At 42.1% G+C, this 17,362-nt stretch overlaps 1 protein-coding gene across 6 annotated transcripts in view; it reads left to right on the top strand.

Moving 5' to 3' along the window:
* Window positions 1-17,362, top strand: part of ESRRG (estrogen related receptor gamma) — a 641,560-nt gene that overhangs the window by 455,787 nt on the left and 168,411 nt on the right. For all 6 annotated transcript variants that reach the window (XM_082656047.1, XM_082656049.1, XM_082656048.1 and 3 more), the window contains one exon: window positions 10,328-10,743. In XM_082656047.1, the coding sequence (XP_082512173.1) occupies window positions 10,341-10,743 (403 nt within the window). In that variant the 5' untranslated portion in view covers window positions 10,328-10,340. The remainder of the gene's footprint in view (window positions 1-10,327; window positions 10,744-17,362) is intronic.

The raw sequence follows: 17,362 nt of genomic DNA, 5'->3' as shown, positions 1-17,362 counted from the left end.
CCAAGTAAATCATGTGACCACAATGTGGCCGAACCAGTTTGCGTCTGTGTTGACCCGGTGAGGATCTAGGAAATGTGAATTAAAGTTCAGAGAATCTAAATGAGAGACTAGAAATTCCGAACACATTGGGTGGACTCTTTACAGCCAGGCCGTCAGGTCTGACCAGCTCGGGAGAAAAGAACTAAAGTTGCCTCTGACACATCCACGTGGCATTTGGACAGACAACCTATCAAGGAAAAGGAAATAGAAGAGAGGAGGAAAAAAAATCACTCCAGAAACAAAGATTCTTTGAGCGAGCAACTAACAGTTGGTAGAAATGCAGCTTCCTACTGGCAGTCAAATCAAATGTAGTGACAACTCAAGGACTCCCCGCTGCTTGCTGACAGCGTGGTGTCACACACGGGGACAAACATTCACTTAAACACTGATTGCAGAGAATTGCCCATTCTGCCAACGCCTCCCACCAAAAACGTCATGAGCAAAAAGAGAGCCATTTCTAGGAAAAAACCAAGAGTTCTGCTCCCTGGATCCCACCAGATGATCATGGCACTATTTGGCCTTTGGTCACCCGCTGGGAAGGATTCCTCAGTTGACTGTAGTTGCTGTGGTTGCATTGTTATGTAGCAGGTTGTTGACTACGTACTTTTTCTTTCTCCTGAAGCACGTATGTGCGCGTCTGTGCGCGCGCGCGCGCGCACACACACACACACACACACACACACACACACACACACACACGTGCACTGCCCTAACCGTGAAGCTTGGCTAAGTGCAGTAGCAGCCAAGGAAACAAAAGGAAGTTCGGGGAGTGTGCTTTCATGCAGTAGCCCTTGCTCTCAGTCTCATCTGAGTCACAAGCCAGCATGGGTTTTATTTGAGTAAAATCTTGGGTTGGCCAAAAAGTTCGTTTGGGTTTTTTCAGGCCAACCCAGTATAATTTTTTTTTTTTTTAATGGCAGCAGTTATTTTAGAAAGCACGTGGGCTCATCCTGCCATTTGACAAGGCAGGATGAGGGTCAGAGTGCGGTAGAGACCTGCATCCGGTCACACAGCACTGAGTCCCCAGCTGGAACCACAGCGCTCCTCCCTCTAGCGCTGTAAGAAGACACAGTTTGCTGAGAAATGAAGGAGAAGGCAGACAAGGTGTGGGAACCCTGGTGTCCTACTTTTTTTTTTTTTTTTTTGTGGTACGCGGGCCTCTCACTGTTGTGGCCTCTCCCGTTGCGGAACACAGGCTCCGGACGCGCAGGCTCAGCGGCCATGGCTCACGGGCCCAGCCGCTCCGCGGCATGTGGGATCCTCCCGGACCGGGGCACGAACCCGCGTCCGCAGCATCGGCAGGCGGACCCTCAACCACTGTGCCACCAGGGAAGCCCTGTCCTACTCAGAATTGAGACTAAGATTCAGAAATTTTTCTCTGCACGTTTATCTTTGGACCTTTGAATGACAGACCACAAGCGAGTCCTTCTGATCTGAAATCCTGGCCTCTCGGTGGCTTCTATTGTCTTCGCTGGATGGTGTCTCACTGCTGAATAATCTCTTTTACAAAACCCATAATGCTGCAGAACAAATCCTTCGTCATTTGCATGGCTTGAATTAAATATGTGCGTATATATATGTTATTTTTCATTGCCTGCAAGTAGTGGCTTGGGTGTTTAAGCTTCACCTTCTCTTCAGGCAACTAGCTCAATGAAATGTTTTCTTTTAAAGAAAGAAGACAGAGGAAGGAGTCTTAGGATTAATAATTAGCTGATTTCCCCTCCCCCACACCTCCCCCCAACTCTCCTACTTCAGCTGAACAACACCTAATACCAACAGAATATCATGGTAACCTCTGCTATCATAGATCACCCCCAGACCAGCTGCTTTTGCATCCAGATGTTAACTACTGCAAACTAAGCTATTAAGTTAAAAGTATAAATATAGTTTATCCACTGTCCAACAGGGGAAGATGTGGTTTATTATCTGGTGGTACTATGAATCTCCCTCTAACATAGAAATGTTCCAAAATGCTCGAAGCATTTTATTTATGCTTATTTATTTCAACAGTGATTCCTCCTCAGCATCTCAGCTTTCTCCCCACTGTGATTCACCCAGTTTCCGGGAGTGTTTCAGAGTTCCACTCCAGAGGAACTGGCCTGTCTCTATGGAGGCAGCTGGCTTATTGGTCATTGTAATTGCTTTTGCAAAACATTTTCTTAATGAGTAAAGGGTGACATCAGTATTATGATCTCAATATCCTTACATCAACTCTTGATAGCATTCTTATTTCCTCTTCCAGCGTAGCAAAGAGAATAGGAAAGGGAGGTTCAGGCAGCCTGAGCTTTCATTGACCTGGATTTGATTTGTGAACTCCATCACTGGAGTGTGTGTGTAAAGCATCCATATTCGATTTTTAATTTGTAAAGATCAGTGCATAGACTTTCTATGAGTTGAATGTCTGTTTATCTCTGCTCTAGCGAGGTGCCTTTAGAAGGTCTTCGTTTAGCTGTCAGTTCCCCCGCTGTTGTGTCGGCTTTTTCTCTTCCGTGTGCTCCTTGACTGCTTGAAAACAGAATTGTCTGAACACAAGCAAACTTTATTGATCCATATTTCTGTTTGAAAGACCAGAGATTTGTAGAAGGAGGAGACTATTTCTTTTCTCTAGAAAGCTTACTGCAGAGGAGGTCTGCTCATGGCATAGTAAATCTCTAAGACTGAATAAATGTTACATTCAGCATATATCCTAAGCTTCATTTTGATGATTTATCTTAGGTAGTTTTTTTTACCCCATACTAACCTTTTTTTTCTGGCAGGGTCCCCACCTTGTGCCCAGGGCTGTTTCACTCTACCCTGGAGATAGTGATCCGGTCAACACTTGGGCATATCCTACATCAAGATGTAGAGCACGTGATTCTAAAGCCCTTCTGGGCCTCTGGCTTTTGGTCCCAGGGGAGTAACTTGTGTAAGGAAAGAACTCTCCTTAGGGATTGGAGATAAAATGCTTGTTTTGCATCCCTTGTGCATCTGAGTTGCTGACTAGACAGTTCTTGACGTTGTCTTCTAATATCCATAGGTGTCCTGGACTTGGGCAGTTGTGAGGATATAGTTAATTAAGCTGCATTAAGGCAAATATACACACTTGTTAGAACACTTAATTTGCCTCAGTAATATTGATTACATGGCAGAAGTTTGTTTAAACTGAATGGTATTTTTTTCCCCTACTGCTACAGTCCTTGCATGCAATCTGTGTAATAGCTAATAGCCATCATCAGTTAAATATCATGTTAGTTGTAAAGTAATGTCATAAGAATTGATTTGGACTTGGCAGTGGAGGAGAGCTCTCCCTTCAAAGCCAATGTAGGTGATTAGCCAGAGTTTTAAGCAGAATCATGGTTCATATAAACTGTGTATATTTTATAGACTTATAGCTGCTCTATATTACATGAGAGCCCATTATATTAAAGAAAAGCTCAGACAGTTAATTATGCAAAACATCATGTATGCAATTACCCAGTATTATTATGCATTTAACAGTCTTATTGATTTGCCAGTAGCTCGCTTACTGTATTTAGAGCTATAACCAAGGGATGCGCACCCCCAGATTGACATAGGTCCAAGGAAACAAGCTAAGGAAGAATTACACTAGTAGACGCTCCTGCATCAGATCAAATCCTTCAATGCAGAAACTGTCAACAACTGTAATGAGCAACACATTGTGATATCACAGGACCATTTCGTTTCCCATTAATAAAGTTTATCAACCAGGAAGCATCAGAAATCACCTGGTAATGCAAACGGAAGCAATTGCAATTGCCAACGTCTAAAATAGTCTGGATAGCTTAACAAGGCGCTGGGCAGTGGCCTCTGGCTGGAATGGCACAGTAAGAAAGGATGCGGGTACTTCCTAACCCATACACTTAGAACACAGTGTGAACAGTGCACTTCTCTTTGCTGAAAAGGAATGGAATCCATTTCCCTTCCTTTGTTTTAGGAACAACAGCAGGAGGAAAGGCACAAGGTTTTATAGGTCTTTCTCTATATCCGATTGGATGGCCAACCATCCTGGGTTGTCTGGACTAAGGAAATCCCAGGACATGAGATTTCAGTGATTAAATCAGGATAGTCGACCAACCTAATTTCAGAGCAAAATGGAACACTGGAGCCCTAAAAGCAGATAGGGTTTCAGCAAGGTCCTTCCTGGTCATGGTTTAGCCCTAGGTATGAAATTATATTCCTGGGGTACTTTCAACGACTGGCCAGAAATGAGTTCCAAGTGTCCTGTTTTTATTTGTCCTAAACCTCTTTGCTTAGTGTAGCACACGTGGCCCTTGACAGAATTGGGAGAGCGTTCAGCTTACACAGAGGCTCCGATTTGTTACTTGAAGGAGCTGGTCCCTGCTTCCCACACAACTTAGTTACATCTCTTGTCAACATCTCAAGCCTCAGCTTTGTGGGGAGCTGTTTGCTCACTCTGGTTCTCGACAGAGAAAGTTGCAAAGTGTCTTTTAGACTGTACGCACAAGTTATTCGTTCAAAGAATCAAGAAGCGGTATCACTAAATCACTGTGATCATGTTATGCAGACCTCTGTTCCATTAGATGGGCCTCCACGTTTATTAAAGAAGACCTAAAGTAATATCTAAGCGTGTGTGCATATGTGTGCATGTGTTTTCATCTTTCTGGCGTGTGGGTCAGAATTTACAATTCCTTCTTTACAATTAATGGTCTCCTTCTGTTAGGTTAACCAGGCAGACCTGAAGATATTTCTTATTAAAAGAAAAAATCCTCTCTCTTCCTTCCCCAACTAAGCCAGTGTACCTTAATGCAATGATGATATGTTAGACCCAGCAGTTGTCAAAGCAGCGTATTACTGTGATGCCATAATGACACCCTGTCTCTGTAAAGTAGTCATGTTTTCTCAAATCACACGTTGCACCGTTGATTTCTGACATGACACTTCATTCGGTTGCTTTCTCTTTCTTCAGCATCACCATTCTTTGACAATAGCAGCTGGTGCCCATTTTGTTACTAAGTGATGCACATTTTGCCACTTTACGAGAGTGCAATTAGTTGAAGCAGGAGAGAAAAAAAAAGAAGCTCATTGTAAAGTGGCGTGCTTGGAGTTGTAACTCAGACTGCCAGCGGAGCTGCTGGGGTCATGAGCTTTGAAGCCTGGGCCTCGGGGAGCTGCTGCCTTAGTCTCGGAGGTTTTCTTCTAAAAGCATTAAAACAAAACCCCAAACCTGTAGACTAATAAAAGCTTCTTATTTTTTGAAACAAAAATACTTAAATATTCAATCTGGTGATTTCGGCAGGTAGAAAACCGACCAATCCTTATAGCTTCATTCCTATTTTGGATAGGTTAAGTTATGAGCAGTAAGTAGGACTTTTGATAACCTTCGTTTCCAACCCTGAAGTTCCCTGATTCAGTGAGAGAACTAAGGATTCTGTCTTCTTATTTCTCTCTCTCTCTCTCCTCACATTTGTAAACTCGCAGGTTTGCTGGCTCCATTGTTGTTATGTAAAAATTTGAGATATAAATTGATAAAGTGTTTGGAATTTATAATGATGATGGGTACCTTTTCTGGCCCTTAAGGATGACAAGGAAGAAAATAAACTAGTGAATTGTTTAGTTGTCATTTATTTAGCCTATTTCGGTGTCTGTCACTGAAATATAGGTATAATAAAATTTCAAAAAATCTTGCTTTGGTGTTAAAATCAGGAAGGCCAAAGAAGACCTGTACACATGTGTTGCACTGATGCACCACTTTTTTTAGGAGGGAAATAAAGTAGCAAATGAACTCAGGTTTGGTATAAAATTCAACAGGTGAAATGCAGCTGCGTATTACGAACTTTTATTGGGTTGGCCAAAACGTTCGTTCGGGTTTAGGTGAAACTAAAAGACACATTTTTAACTTTCACGAAGAACTGTTGAACAACGTATTCACTAACCGAACGAATGTTTTGGGCAACCCAATAGTTTGGTGAAAGGATTAATAATATTTAATCATATATAAGCCTATGGAACGTAGGCTTAAGTCCCTTCTGGGAAATGTAGACCACTCGGGACACCTACACATTGCCCAGAAATTCACAGCAGTTCACTCATAGTCACACGTTTACCTGGATCTAGGTAGCCTCTCTGAAAACAAGCTTGATAATTATAATATAAATGGAATATTAACTTACAGATGATCTTGTTTTCCCCTCCAGCAGCAACTTTAATTGATTCTTATTCTTTTTGTCTGTCACTTTCTCCCTATACATGAACACCTGTACGTACAGTTAATCAACTGTCCAAAATTACATTTTTAAATAGTCCAGCAACCCAGAAGCTTTATTTGCCTGATCATTAGTATCTAACACCAAAGATAAATGTTACTCTTGCTAACCCTTAGGCAAGGCTGGGCAAGAAGTTCCTATGTTGAAGCAGGATCATCAGAATTTATATATAAATGTATATATATGTATATATGTATAATATATATAATAGAACATATATAGAATATATATAGAATACAGAAGACTATACCTCAAACTGTATTGAAAATACTTTCTAAAGCACTGCAATGTCTCTGGCCTCTGGAAGGCTATTATATCCCTCAAATTTAGTTTCTTATATGGAAAATAAATGTTATTCTTGACATGGTATTTCTCCCTCCAGTTTATTCTCAGGGTGTTCACTCAGAGAAGATGTTTAGAAAGTTGCTTCTCTTTTTCCCTTGTGTCTCCCATCATTTCTCTTAAAATAATAAAATAAAAACAACTCTACGTAGCCTTTAAAATAAATATTTCCCACATTTTTCCGACACATGTTATTCTATTTGTAATTCTTAACTAAGTTTAGATTTTTATTAATCCAACGTGACCTAAAATTTCTGCGTTAACAGCACAATGTGGAATTGGGCTTACTCTCTTTGGCTCCGGATAAAGCCATCATCTTGAAAATGGCTCTTTCTGACAAAAAGGTGTTCTTTTGAAATAAAGTCTTATTCACTACATTCCTCTTAGAGTTAATGTGAATTTTAGTGCCTCTAATTTTAGGTTGAAGTGAAGTCTAGAATAAAACCCACCAGCTGACAATTGAATTTATAGATAGTTGTGAATATCTCAGGCTTCAATAATAGAGCTGTAGAATTTCAGAGACAGAGAGGGAGAGAATTAAGACCCACTGTAGTTTTAGGGTATAATGTAATGGTATCTAGGAAACGTTCAGTGTAATGAGCTAAGTAGTAATTAGGAGACAACTGTGTTCTTTCAGATTCTGTTTCGGTGTCACTCCAGACCCTGGGGAGGGTGACTCAACAGGGTAGCCCTGTAGCCAGCGTGGTGGCTTCTTCAGCCACTTTTCCACTCATGGGTGAGTGTGAATGTCATAGAGCCTCTGTGTGTGCCAGCACTACCCCTCTTTGCTTGGCTATTTAAAAAACATCAGTGAACACCTTGAAAAACTCTCTGTTCGCTTCAGGACATTTCTGCACTGGACTTTGGAGTCAGCCCTGAGTTGAAATCCCGACTCTTCCACTTCCAAACTGTATGACTTTCAGGAAATTGTTTGATGTCTGAGGCTCTGTTTCCTAAAGAGTAATACCTCCCTCACAAGGTTGTCTTGGGGATTAAATGAGATAATATTTGTAAAGTACTCAGGTCAATGCCTGACATGTAGTAAGCACTTGATAAATGGCAACTCTATTATTATTTCCACTGGGCAAAAAGGTATTCATTAAGGAAGCAGTTCATGTCTGAGAAGAAACATGTAAAACCTACAGCACTGATCCAGCATGTTCACTTTCCTTTACAGCTACAATGGCCAGACTTGTGTAGGAGAAGAGATTGCCCCTGTCCAAAGGCTTCCCTGACCACTTGAACTTCCTGAATTTTCTTGCTTCCATCCAGATTATTGCAAAGTTAGGGGCTGAGATTTTCGAGGAGACAGCTGGCTGGAGACACCCAATTTTTCAAAGACCTTAACAACATGCATTTGACACATAAACATTTGGTGACTTTGCAAATAACCCTTCCATAAATAGGAGGGTGACTCCTCACCTTGCTTCTCAGTCAAGAGTTCTGCACATTTTAGAAGTCCATGAGAAAAAGCCCGAGGGAAAGAAAATTGGGATAAAATTGAACAGAGACAATCCAAGAAAAGAGAGAGAGAGAAAAGACGGCCCAGGGAAAGGGTGGTCAGTTTTGTGATCAAGCAGCTCGGAGCAACTCTCCTTGGGAAAAAGAAGAAATGATTAAGAAATGGTGCCTCGCAGGCAGATGGCGAAAGAGTTAATTGTCATGGCTGTGAGAAATTCAGTGCCAGAGAGAGGAAAGGGGAGCAACTGTGTTTTAGTACCCTAATAACTTCTAACTGTAGTCTAAGATCATAATGTATGTGCGAGCAGTCCAGTAATTATAAGGTAATAAGTGAAGTGGTAGAGTAAGTGCTTTAAATTAAAAGGAATTTGCAGGGCTGCTGTAAGTCAGTGCCGACCCGCTTTCTTTCAAACGTTGACTTGAGGAAAAGTGCTTAGCCCAGGGTGCAAGCTGGGAGACAAGGAGAGCGATCTATTAATTACAGAGCTCATTAACAGTGACGGGACAAGGCGGCAGATGCGGGAGGGAGCGGACGCCTGGTTCAGGCTGGAGGGGGATATTTTTTCTTTCACTAGCTCTTGAGGAAAGGACAACCCAAGTGGGTGGGCGAAAGCAAGAAGATATCTTTGTGGATTTCTCCTTCCTGTTTGCTCTCTCCACATCCTGAGTTTGCTTTGCTTTAGAAAGCAGCACAGAACTTCCGATGGGAAATCTGCTAGGTAAGAGGCAAACTTCTTGTCCTGGACGCTTTGCTCTTGAGACCGCCTTCTCGGAACCGTTCAGTGAACATTCCCTGATAGGAAATAACCATATTTTTCTTCGTTTGAAAGTAGCAGAACAGTGGGGGAAGGGGGCACCCGGAGGAGAGCATGAAATTTGTGATAAAATATCATTAGATTTATAGTGAAAGAGATAATTGCATCCCTTCGGTTATCCTGTGACTACTCCCCCAAATTCGAGTGAATGACCATTACCCTGTGGGATTCCCATAAATCAACTTTCCACCGGGAAGCAGTTATCTAAGTTTGTTTCTCAACGGTCAGCTCTTCTTTGTATCGTGGGCTCTCAGAAGGTTCCTAGAGACTTGGCTAAAAGGGGTTTTGCACTATGGCGAACGGGAAAGAAAGTAGGACCAATTATATCCTTTCATCTAATTACCTCTTCAGAAATTGAATCACCTACGGGTCTGACAAAGTAAGAGGGGCAGCCTGGTTCTTCTAGATCAGAGAGAGTTTGTTAGATTAGATGCTTCAGGACACTTCCTTTCAGGAGGTATGGTGTTAAAAGACCAAAGGAAGGGGGGAAAAAGAGACCGTCGCAAATCTCATTTTTTCAGGGCAAAATTTGGTACATCCTTACTTTGCTGAATATGAAGTATCAGGTTTATGGATTCACAGGTATACTGAAGGCTCAAATGGCTTTTAGTGATCCCTCTCTTCAACAGTGGCAAATCGCACATGCAGACACGGACACATGTAAACACATGTACATGTTTATTAATCAGTGCTGGTGATCATTTCACTCTTTTGTGGGCTCTAGGAAATAATCCTTAAATATTGGCTAGCATTTTATCCTTGATGTCTTTCTGTATCGCTAAATGCCTAGGAAATAGAGCAATTTAATTAAAGAGGCAACGTGATTGAGGATATATTCCCTGTGTGTCTTAGATCAATAAAAGACACAGTTATGCTTATGGAAGCGTGCTGACAAACAGTAATTACAGAGCTGAGGAATCATCTGTTCAGCCTTGACAATAAAAGTTTAGTTCTGCTCATAATAAAATGACTGCAACATCAGAAAATGGAAGAGAAAAGTACAGTGAGGATAAGGGTAATTTTAGAAGTGATATGGACTTTGCAAATTACTCCTCTTCCATGGATAAATTTAGAATCTAGAGAGTTGATTTAGATACTGACAGTGGTTCTCCAAGAGAAAGGTACAATGAAAGGAACTGGATCAGTTAGAGCTTTCGTTTATGGCCTGTCTGGGCACTTTGATGTAACCCTGTCACGCCCTTATGCTGATTACCTTGTTGTAGAACAAGAGATATTGACTAGAGAATGATGTGTAGTCCTTAGTTCTTAGGCAGCACTCTCTAAGAGCAATGTCTTTAACGTATGAATTCTCTTTTTTTTTCTCCTTTCGATCTTTTTTTGCACTTTCTCTATTTTTTCACCTTCTCTTTGTTTCTACCTATTTTGGTATCTCTGTTTGACACTCTCTCCTCTTTCTCTCTCTGTTTGCACCTCCCTAAACCTCAGGCTTCTCTGCAGAATGTCAAACAAAGATCGACACATTGATTCCAGCTGTTCGTCCTTCATCAAGACGGAACCCTCCAGCCCGGCCTCCCTGACGGACAGCGTCAACCACCACAGCCCAGGTGGCTCTTCAGACGCCAGCGGGAGCTACAGTTCAACCATGAATGGCCATCAGAACGGACTTGACTCGCCACCTCTCTACCCTTCTGCTCCTATCCTAGGAGGTAGTGGGCCTGTCCGGAAACTGTACGATGACTGCTCCAGCACCATTGTTGAAGACCCCCAGACCAAGTGCGAATACATGCTCAACTCGATGCCCAAGAGACTGTGTTTAGTGTGCGGTGACATCGCGTCTGGGTACCACTATGGGGTAGCATCCTGTGAAGCCTGCAAGGCATTCTTCAAGAGGACAATTCAAGGTGAGTGAGAGTTACACCTGGTGATACCCACCCTCCTCCAGCCTCATGTGATGGTTGGTTGGTTGGTTTTCGTGGTTCTGGTCCTTGTTAGTCAAGTTGTGCTTTTTTTTTTTTTTTTTTTTTTTGTGGTACGCGGACCTCTCACTGCTGTGGCCTCTCCCGTTGCGGAGCACAGGCTCCGGACTCGCAGGCTCAGCGGCCATGGCTCACGGGCCCAGCCGCTCCGGGGCATATGGGATCTTCCCGGACCGGGGCACGAACCCGTGTCCCCTGCATCGGCAGGCAGACTCCCAACCACGGCACCACCAGGGAAGCCCAAGTTGTGCATTCTTAATTCTATCCTGAGTATAAAATAGAAATAGGTTAAAATTGATAGTGGAGGATTTGTAGAATAGACTCCACCCCCCACCCCCATATGTTCCCTATCAATTCCACGTTTACTATCAAGCTCTAAAGATGGAATGATAATAAGGTTTGGGTGGAGTTTAAAAGAGCACAGCTGTTATTAGAGCAGTGGGGGTCTGGATAGCAACTGAACCGATGCGCACTGGATAAATAGTGCTTTTACCTCTTCTGTTCTTCGTATAGCTAAAATGATAAATATTTTAGACCAGTGGTTTTCAAACTAGAGTGTGCATCAAACCCGCCTGGAGAGCTTGTGAAAATGCAGATCACCCACTCCCAGAGCTTCTGATTCATTACATCTGTTTCAGGTAGGGGGTCTGAGAATTTACATTTCTAACAAATTTTCAGATGATGCCGATGTTGCTGGTCCAGGAACTACACTTTTGAGAATCACTTCTCTAAACAAATTTAATTTTCTACACCCTTCCTTCTTTTCCTGTGGTTGGATGTACTTTCCCCACCTTTTTAATAAATTTGTGTGAAAAAGCTTCCAAACTGTACCAAAATATAAAATATGCCTCCAACGTATGTAAGACATACCCAAACCTTTATAGATCTCCGTATTTATAAATAACAATATTATTTCCCACCGAAAAATGTAGAAAAACATGACTGAAATTTGTATGTGACCCTTTAAACTAGGAATCCACAATACAAAACTCAGCTCCTTTTCAAAGCTATAGATAATTACAGAAAATTAATTTTCTTACAGAAAATTACTTTTCACTTGTTTAGATCCTTTGTGATACACTTTTGAAGAAAATAGAGGAAGGAAAGAATCATTGTTTATTGAGGATCCCCAGCACACCAGTGATTCTATTCTGCTCTGCTCTGTGGTTTACAAAGTGTATCTTCTGGGAATGTCCTGGCGGTCCAGTGGTTAGGACTCCACACTTTCACTGCTGAGGGCCCAGGTTCACTCTCTAGTCGGGGAACTGAGATTCCACAAACCACGTAGCATGGCCAAAACAAAAATACCCAAAATGTATCTTCTTAACCAGTTATAGAGATAAGTGCGTTTTCCCTCATGTCAGTGGTTCTCAACTTTGCAGGCTCACTAGAGTCACCTGGAGACATAAAAAAGAAATACTGATGCCTAGGCTCATACCCCCAAATTCAGAATTAATTGGCCTTGGGTGTAGCCAGGGCAAGCGGGGATTTATGAAAGCTTCCTAGTTAATGCTTCATCTAAAGCCAAGGTTAAGAACCACTGCACCCTACCGTGCTGTGTTCTGTGACAGTGCTTCTGAAGGTGTGGCTGCTATCAGTATCACCAGGGAATTTGTTAGAAATGCAGATTCCCATCCTTCATCCCAGATTACCTCCGTTAGAATCCCTGGGGGAGGACCCAGCAATTTGTGCTTTGCCAAGCCCTCCAGGTAACTCTGATGCTCACCCGAGTTTGAGAACCACAGCTCTGTTACCGTGTCGCTGCTCATTTACCGCTGACAACTCTTCTTTTTCATCTACTGGTCCCTTGTTGGACATAACTGAAATCAGTTTAATAATTGTGTGACACGCTTACTGGTTTTTAAAGTGCAAAGGAGATGATGTTTGTTAAACTCTACTCCTTCTAAATGTTTTAACAAAAGGTGATTCTGAACCCCTTTATGAGCACAGAGAGTAATCTTCTACCCTTTCCTTTTAAGAGCATGTGGGCGGGCAAGTCTTTTCACCCAGTAGCACTGAAGATCTTAGTGATTGTCCTTAGTGGAACAGGTGGTACCATCTCCCATTGCCTTTGTGCCATCTATCACATAATCACTTCCTTGATGTATGGCTGATGAATACACAGTTAAAGAGTTAAAGTGCACAGTTGTTCAAGGTATCATAACTCTTACATAATAGAGTGGATCTATCAGCCTAATCTTTTCACGGCCTTTCATAGTTTTAACGGAAGAACACAAGCCAAGTTAGTGTGGAGTATGTATGAATTACCTAAATATTTTAATAGCTGTATCTTCATATTTAATGGATCATCGTAGCCGTATTTTATTAGCATTTTCTTACAAAAATCCTTCAGCCACTGGACCTTTCTTTTCTTTCTTCTCATTTATAAACTGAAGGCGTTAATACCTACCTCAAGGAATGCTTCTGGATAAAGTGAAATACAAGATCACATGAGAAGTGAGTAAATAAAAACAATGATGATCTGTGTGCGAAGCTTCCTCTCACTTTGAGGCACTTGAAAGTATCTCTTCAGCTTACTTACTAGATTGCAAAACTTGAGAATGAAAACACACTTCAAATCTTCAGGTTCTTACCAGCCATTGTCCAACAATATTAGAATATGGACGCTACAGGGCATCTCAAATTTAAACTGTTAGTAATTTGATTTTGTTTAACTCAGTTTACACAGCTCGGGGTCTAACTACACAAAGATAAGGGAGTGTTTGGGGATAAATTAACAGATACTGTGTACACTGGTGTAAGCAAAATGGTCTCAATATGAAAACCATTCCCAGTTACTCAACAAATATTGACTAAAAACCTACTGTGGGCCTGGCACTGTGCTGGCCTGAGTTTCAGCTTAGCAACACTTTACGAAAGCTTGGTTCCCAAAGGGTTGTGGATTGCAGTGAATTCCTCCTATAAATGTCTCCTGCTTTGAGAGAATACCAAAGTTTTTTTGTTTTGGAAGGGGGGGATTGAAACAACGTGGTCCTCAGTATGTTTTCCAAAGATAGGACAACTATGTGAAAACATTTCCTGACAGTTGTTTAAAAAAAAAAAAAGAAAAGAAATCCTATCGCTTAGCTATTAATAGCCGTGCAATAGTTACTTACCGGCGATCCCTGGAATAGAACAATTGGACTTCTATCGCTGATTCTTCCTTAGGATGCTGAAATGCTACCAAAAGTTTCACAGGGTGAACCACAGGGTGATTCTTGGCATTGATGTATAGTGCTCCGTTCTACTCCACATTGGAGACAGCAACTTTCAAGGGTTTTGAGCAGCAGACAGACATGTCACTGTCCAGATTAGCACTCTGGGCTTGCCCACCTGGCTGTGCTTGTAGCTGGCAGCTGGGTGGTACTCCTGCTGCCCTGCTACCCTGCTAGCTACATCAGCGGGCCTCGTGCCGTGGTGCTCACTTAGCCCCAAAAAGGCAGTGAGGCAAATAAAGGGATTAAATTGTGAAAGTGTAATGTAATAATTAGGGTGGTAATTGTAAGGGAGATTGGAACAGCCCCTCCTTCCTCTGGCCAACTAATGATAGCGATTCAATTCAGAAGATGTTGAAAGTGGCTGAATCTGTTGCATCATCACAGATGCTTAGTCTGATGTGGAAGGGACCATGGAATCCATTCTCATGCCTTGAGACAGCATTGCGGCCAAACTCTCCTTGACCGATGGTAGTCTTTCCCTTCCCTCCCTTAAAGCTCTACCGAAGAATGAGAAAGGATTATGCAACTTCCCTTAAGAACGAGTCTTTCCACCATCTCATAGCCCCTATGGCCAAGGGGGTAAGTGTGGCTTCCTGGTTCAGCTCTTATTGACTTGACTAAGGGACATAGATATTCAAAGCCATAGTCATGGGAATATTTCCTCTTTAGAATTTTTATTTCTTGTTATAATTATTTAAGATTGGTTATCCAAAATGTAATACATTTTAATAGTTGGACAAAATACTTCTTAAATTTAGAGCCAAAAGAACATATATCCAGAGCACCTCTTGCGAAAAGTAATGTGAATTGTTCTTTTCAAAGCTGAATGTGATATTCCAGTTGCGAAAGGCAATTCATCATAAATTTCAGTGAAAGTCAACCAGAAAGGCATATTTTACTTATTGACTGTTTCTAAGTTATCATTGGAAAACTATTGAATTAGGTCAACACTTAGGTAATAGTCAAAGTTTTGGAAGGTTTTAGTTTGCTTTTTTCTTTCTTTTCTTTGTTTTTCTGACCAAAAACGTTTTAGAGGATTTTGACTGTTCTATCATGCCACAGGGTTACAATGGCAGCAATGATTTCATTGTCGTTTTCTAGGCTTATTAGTTTTTGTGTGTGATATCGTTATTCTGATTTTTTTTTCTAATTCTAGTTTGGCCTTAATTCATAAAAGAGTGGGAACTTCTGTGGGGGTTTTTTTGTTTGTTTTTTTTTTTTTTTTTTTGGTACCTTCTCGTTAAGAGTTTTCCCTGGATTCTTGTTAAGGAGGTAAGAGAAGGAAAATATCTTTATATCCCCCCAAAGTCAATATATGTTTCATTATTTAATTCACAAAACACTCACCCCCTGAAGTTTTTATGCCTATATAAGAGTATGGAAAATAAATTGTATATATTTATTAATATAACCATTTCAACCATTCATTCTTGTGCTAGAAATATGGCATTCCCCCCCTCTTTTAAAAAGAGGATATTATGGGCTTCCCTGGTGGCGCAGTGGTTGAGAGTCCGCCTGCCGATGCAGGGGACACGGGTTCGTGCCCCGGTCCGGGAGGATCCCACATGCTGCGGCATGGCTGGGCCCGTAAGCCATGGCCACTGGGCCTGCGCGTCCGGAGCCTGTGCTCCGCAGCGGAAGAGACCACAACAGTGAGAGGCCCACATACCGCAAAAAAAAAAAAAAAAAAGAGGATATTTTTAAAATAGGGGATTATTTTTTTTAAGATATTCATTCTAGCATGGGTTTTGGATTCATATAAAACCAGGTCCAAGTCTTAGCCACTTACCTGCTGAGAAGCCATAACTTCTCTGTGCCTCCCTTCCCCAGGTGGTAAGGATTAAATGAAGAGACTATCAAAGAGTCTGGCCCATAGTAAGGGCTCAATAATTGATTGACTCTGCTTGCTATTGGCAGTATGACTGGGCTATTCAAGCATTGGGTGGTTCAAATACTCTAGGACAAATAGATGTCTTTGATGCTAAACTAGAAGGACCTGTGAGCTTCTCAGCTAGCAGCTACCCCCCTTTTGCTCTGATAATAAACTTTCTCTCCCTGTAGCTATTTTTCACAATAGTGCCCTTTTATATTAGAAGGCATTTAGGTGGGCCGATTGGAAATTTGATTGGTTTTTATATAGTTTGTTTTGTTTTGTTTTTTGACCGTGCTGCTCGGCTGGTGGGATCTTAATTCCCTGACCAGGGATTGAACCCAGGCCCTCGGCAGTGAAAGCACCAAGTCCTAACCACTGGCCCACCAAGGAATTCCCCTGGTTTTATGTAGCTTTATGGTGATCAGTTTTTCTTTCTGTGACTGTGGATGGGAAACTAGGTAAATCAGAAAGGGAACCTGAATCTTATCACTTGAGTAAAATATCCCAATTAAGCTTTGAATGTGGGATTCAGGAAATAAAAAAGCAGAATGTCTTTGCAGCGTGAAATCTAGGAGTGACCATCGTAAGAACCAAGTCCACTGCCGGAGCTCATGGGACCTGATACAGTGTACACCCACATGTTGTGTATGTAAATATGTAAGCGTTTGTAAATTAAGATAACAAACTGCTAAGTCAAATATGTTCTGTCCTCTTATTTGACAAATGTGCCTTCACAATGGCCTGGGAGGCTAGCTTGGCATTTTTAATTCTTAGACTCCTGGGAGTTTTGTGTCAGAAAGAGGCAGTAGAAGGAGAGCCAGCTTTTAGCTTGCAGCCCAGCCCATTTCCCTTCCTTCCCCTCTGCCTTCCATCATGTCTGGTACATAGTGTGGACTCTCCTGCCCCCATATCCAAGACCCATCCACCCCTTCCTAACAGCTGCACCTTGACCACGCACAGGCCTTGTAATGTGCGCTCTGGCACTGCGGTCCAGCCCAGAGGAGCGACCCAGGGGAGAGGGCCACGCAGGTCCTGGAACGGGGTTTGTAGGGGTTTATCCTGGGAATTCGGGAGTCCTGGGTACTCGGGATCATGCAGTACGAGGGGGGGGGTTTGTCTCCTTAGCCTGTGGAAGGGCTTGCACCGTGATACTTTCTAAAGCCCAGGGCTTTCAGGTGGGGGGCCCTCCTAGTCTGAGTCTAAAGGTGACACTGATAAGAGCCTAAATCTCACCTTAAACATAGGGCATTAAGAGGAGGAAGGCATATGCTAAAGGTGAATGGGCACAGTCTGTGCGTCTGCTGTTTTCCACCCTGAATTGTTGACTCCTTCCTGAAGTAGAAGGCGTACTCCTAGAGGACCTTTCCTGGATGTAGCATTTTCTTTGCCGTCCATGTGCTATTTTAGTCTCAGAATAGAATATTTGCAGCACTGGCGGAAATAACTTACAAAT

Source organism: Grampus griseus, assembly GCF_964374135.1.
Source record: "Grampus griseus genome assembly, chromosome: 1".
In the NCBI taxonomy this organism is placed as follows: domain Eukaryota; kingdom Metazoa; phylum Chordata; class Mammalia; order Artiodactyla; family Delphinidae; genus Grampus; species Grampus griseus.
This window is presented reverse-complemented; position numbering and strand designations above follow the sequence as displayed.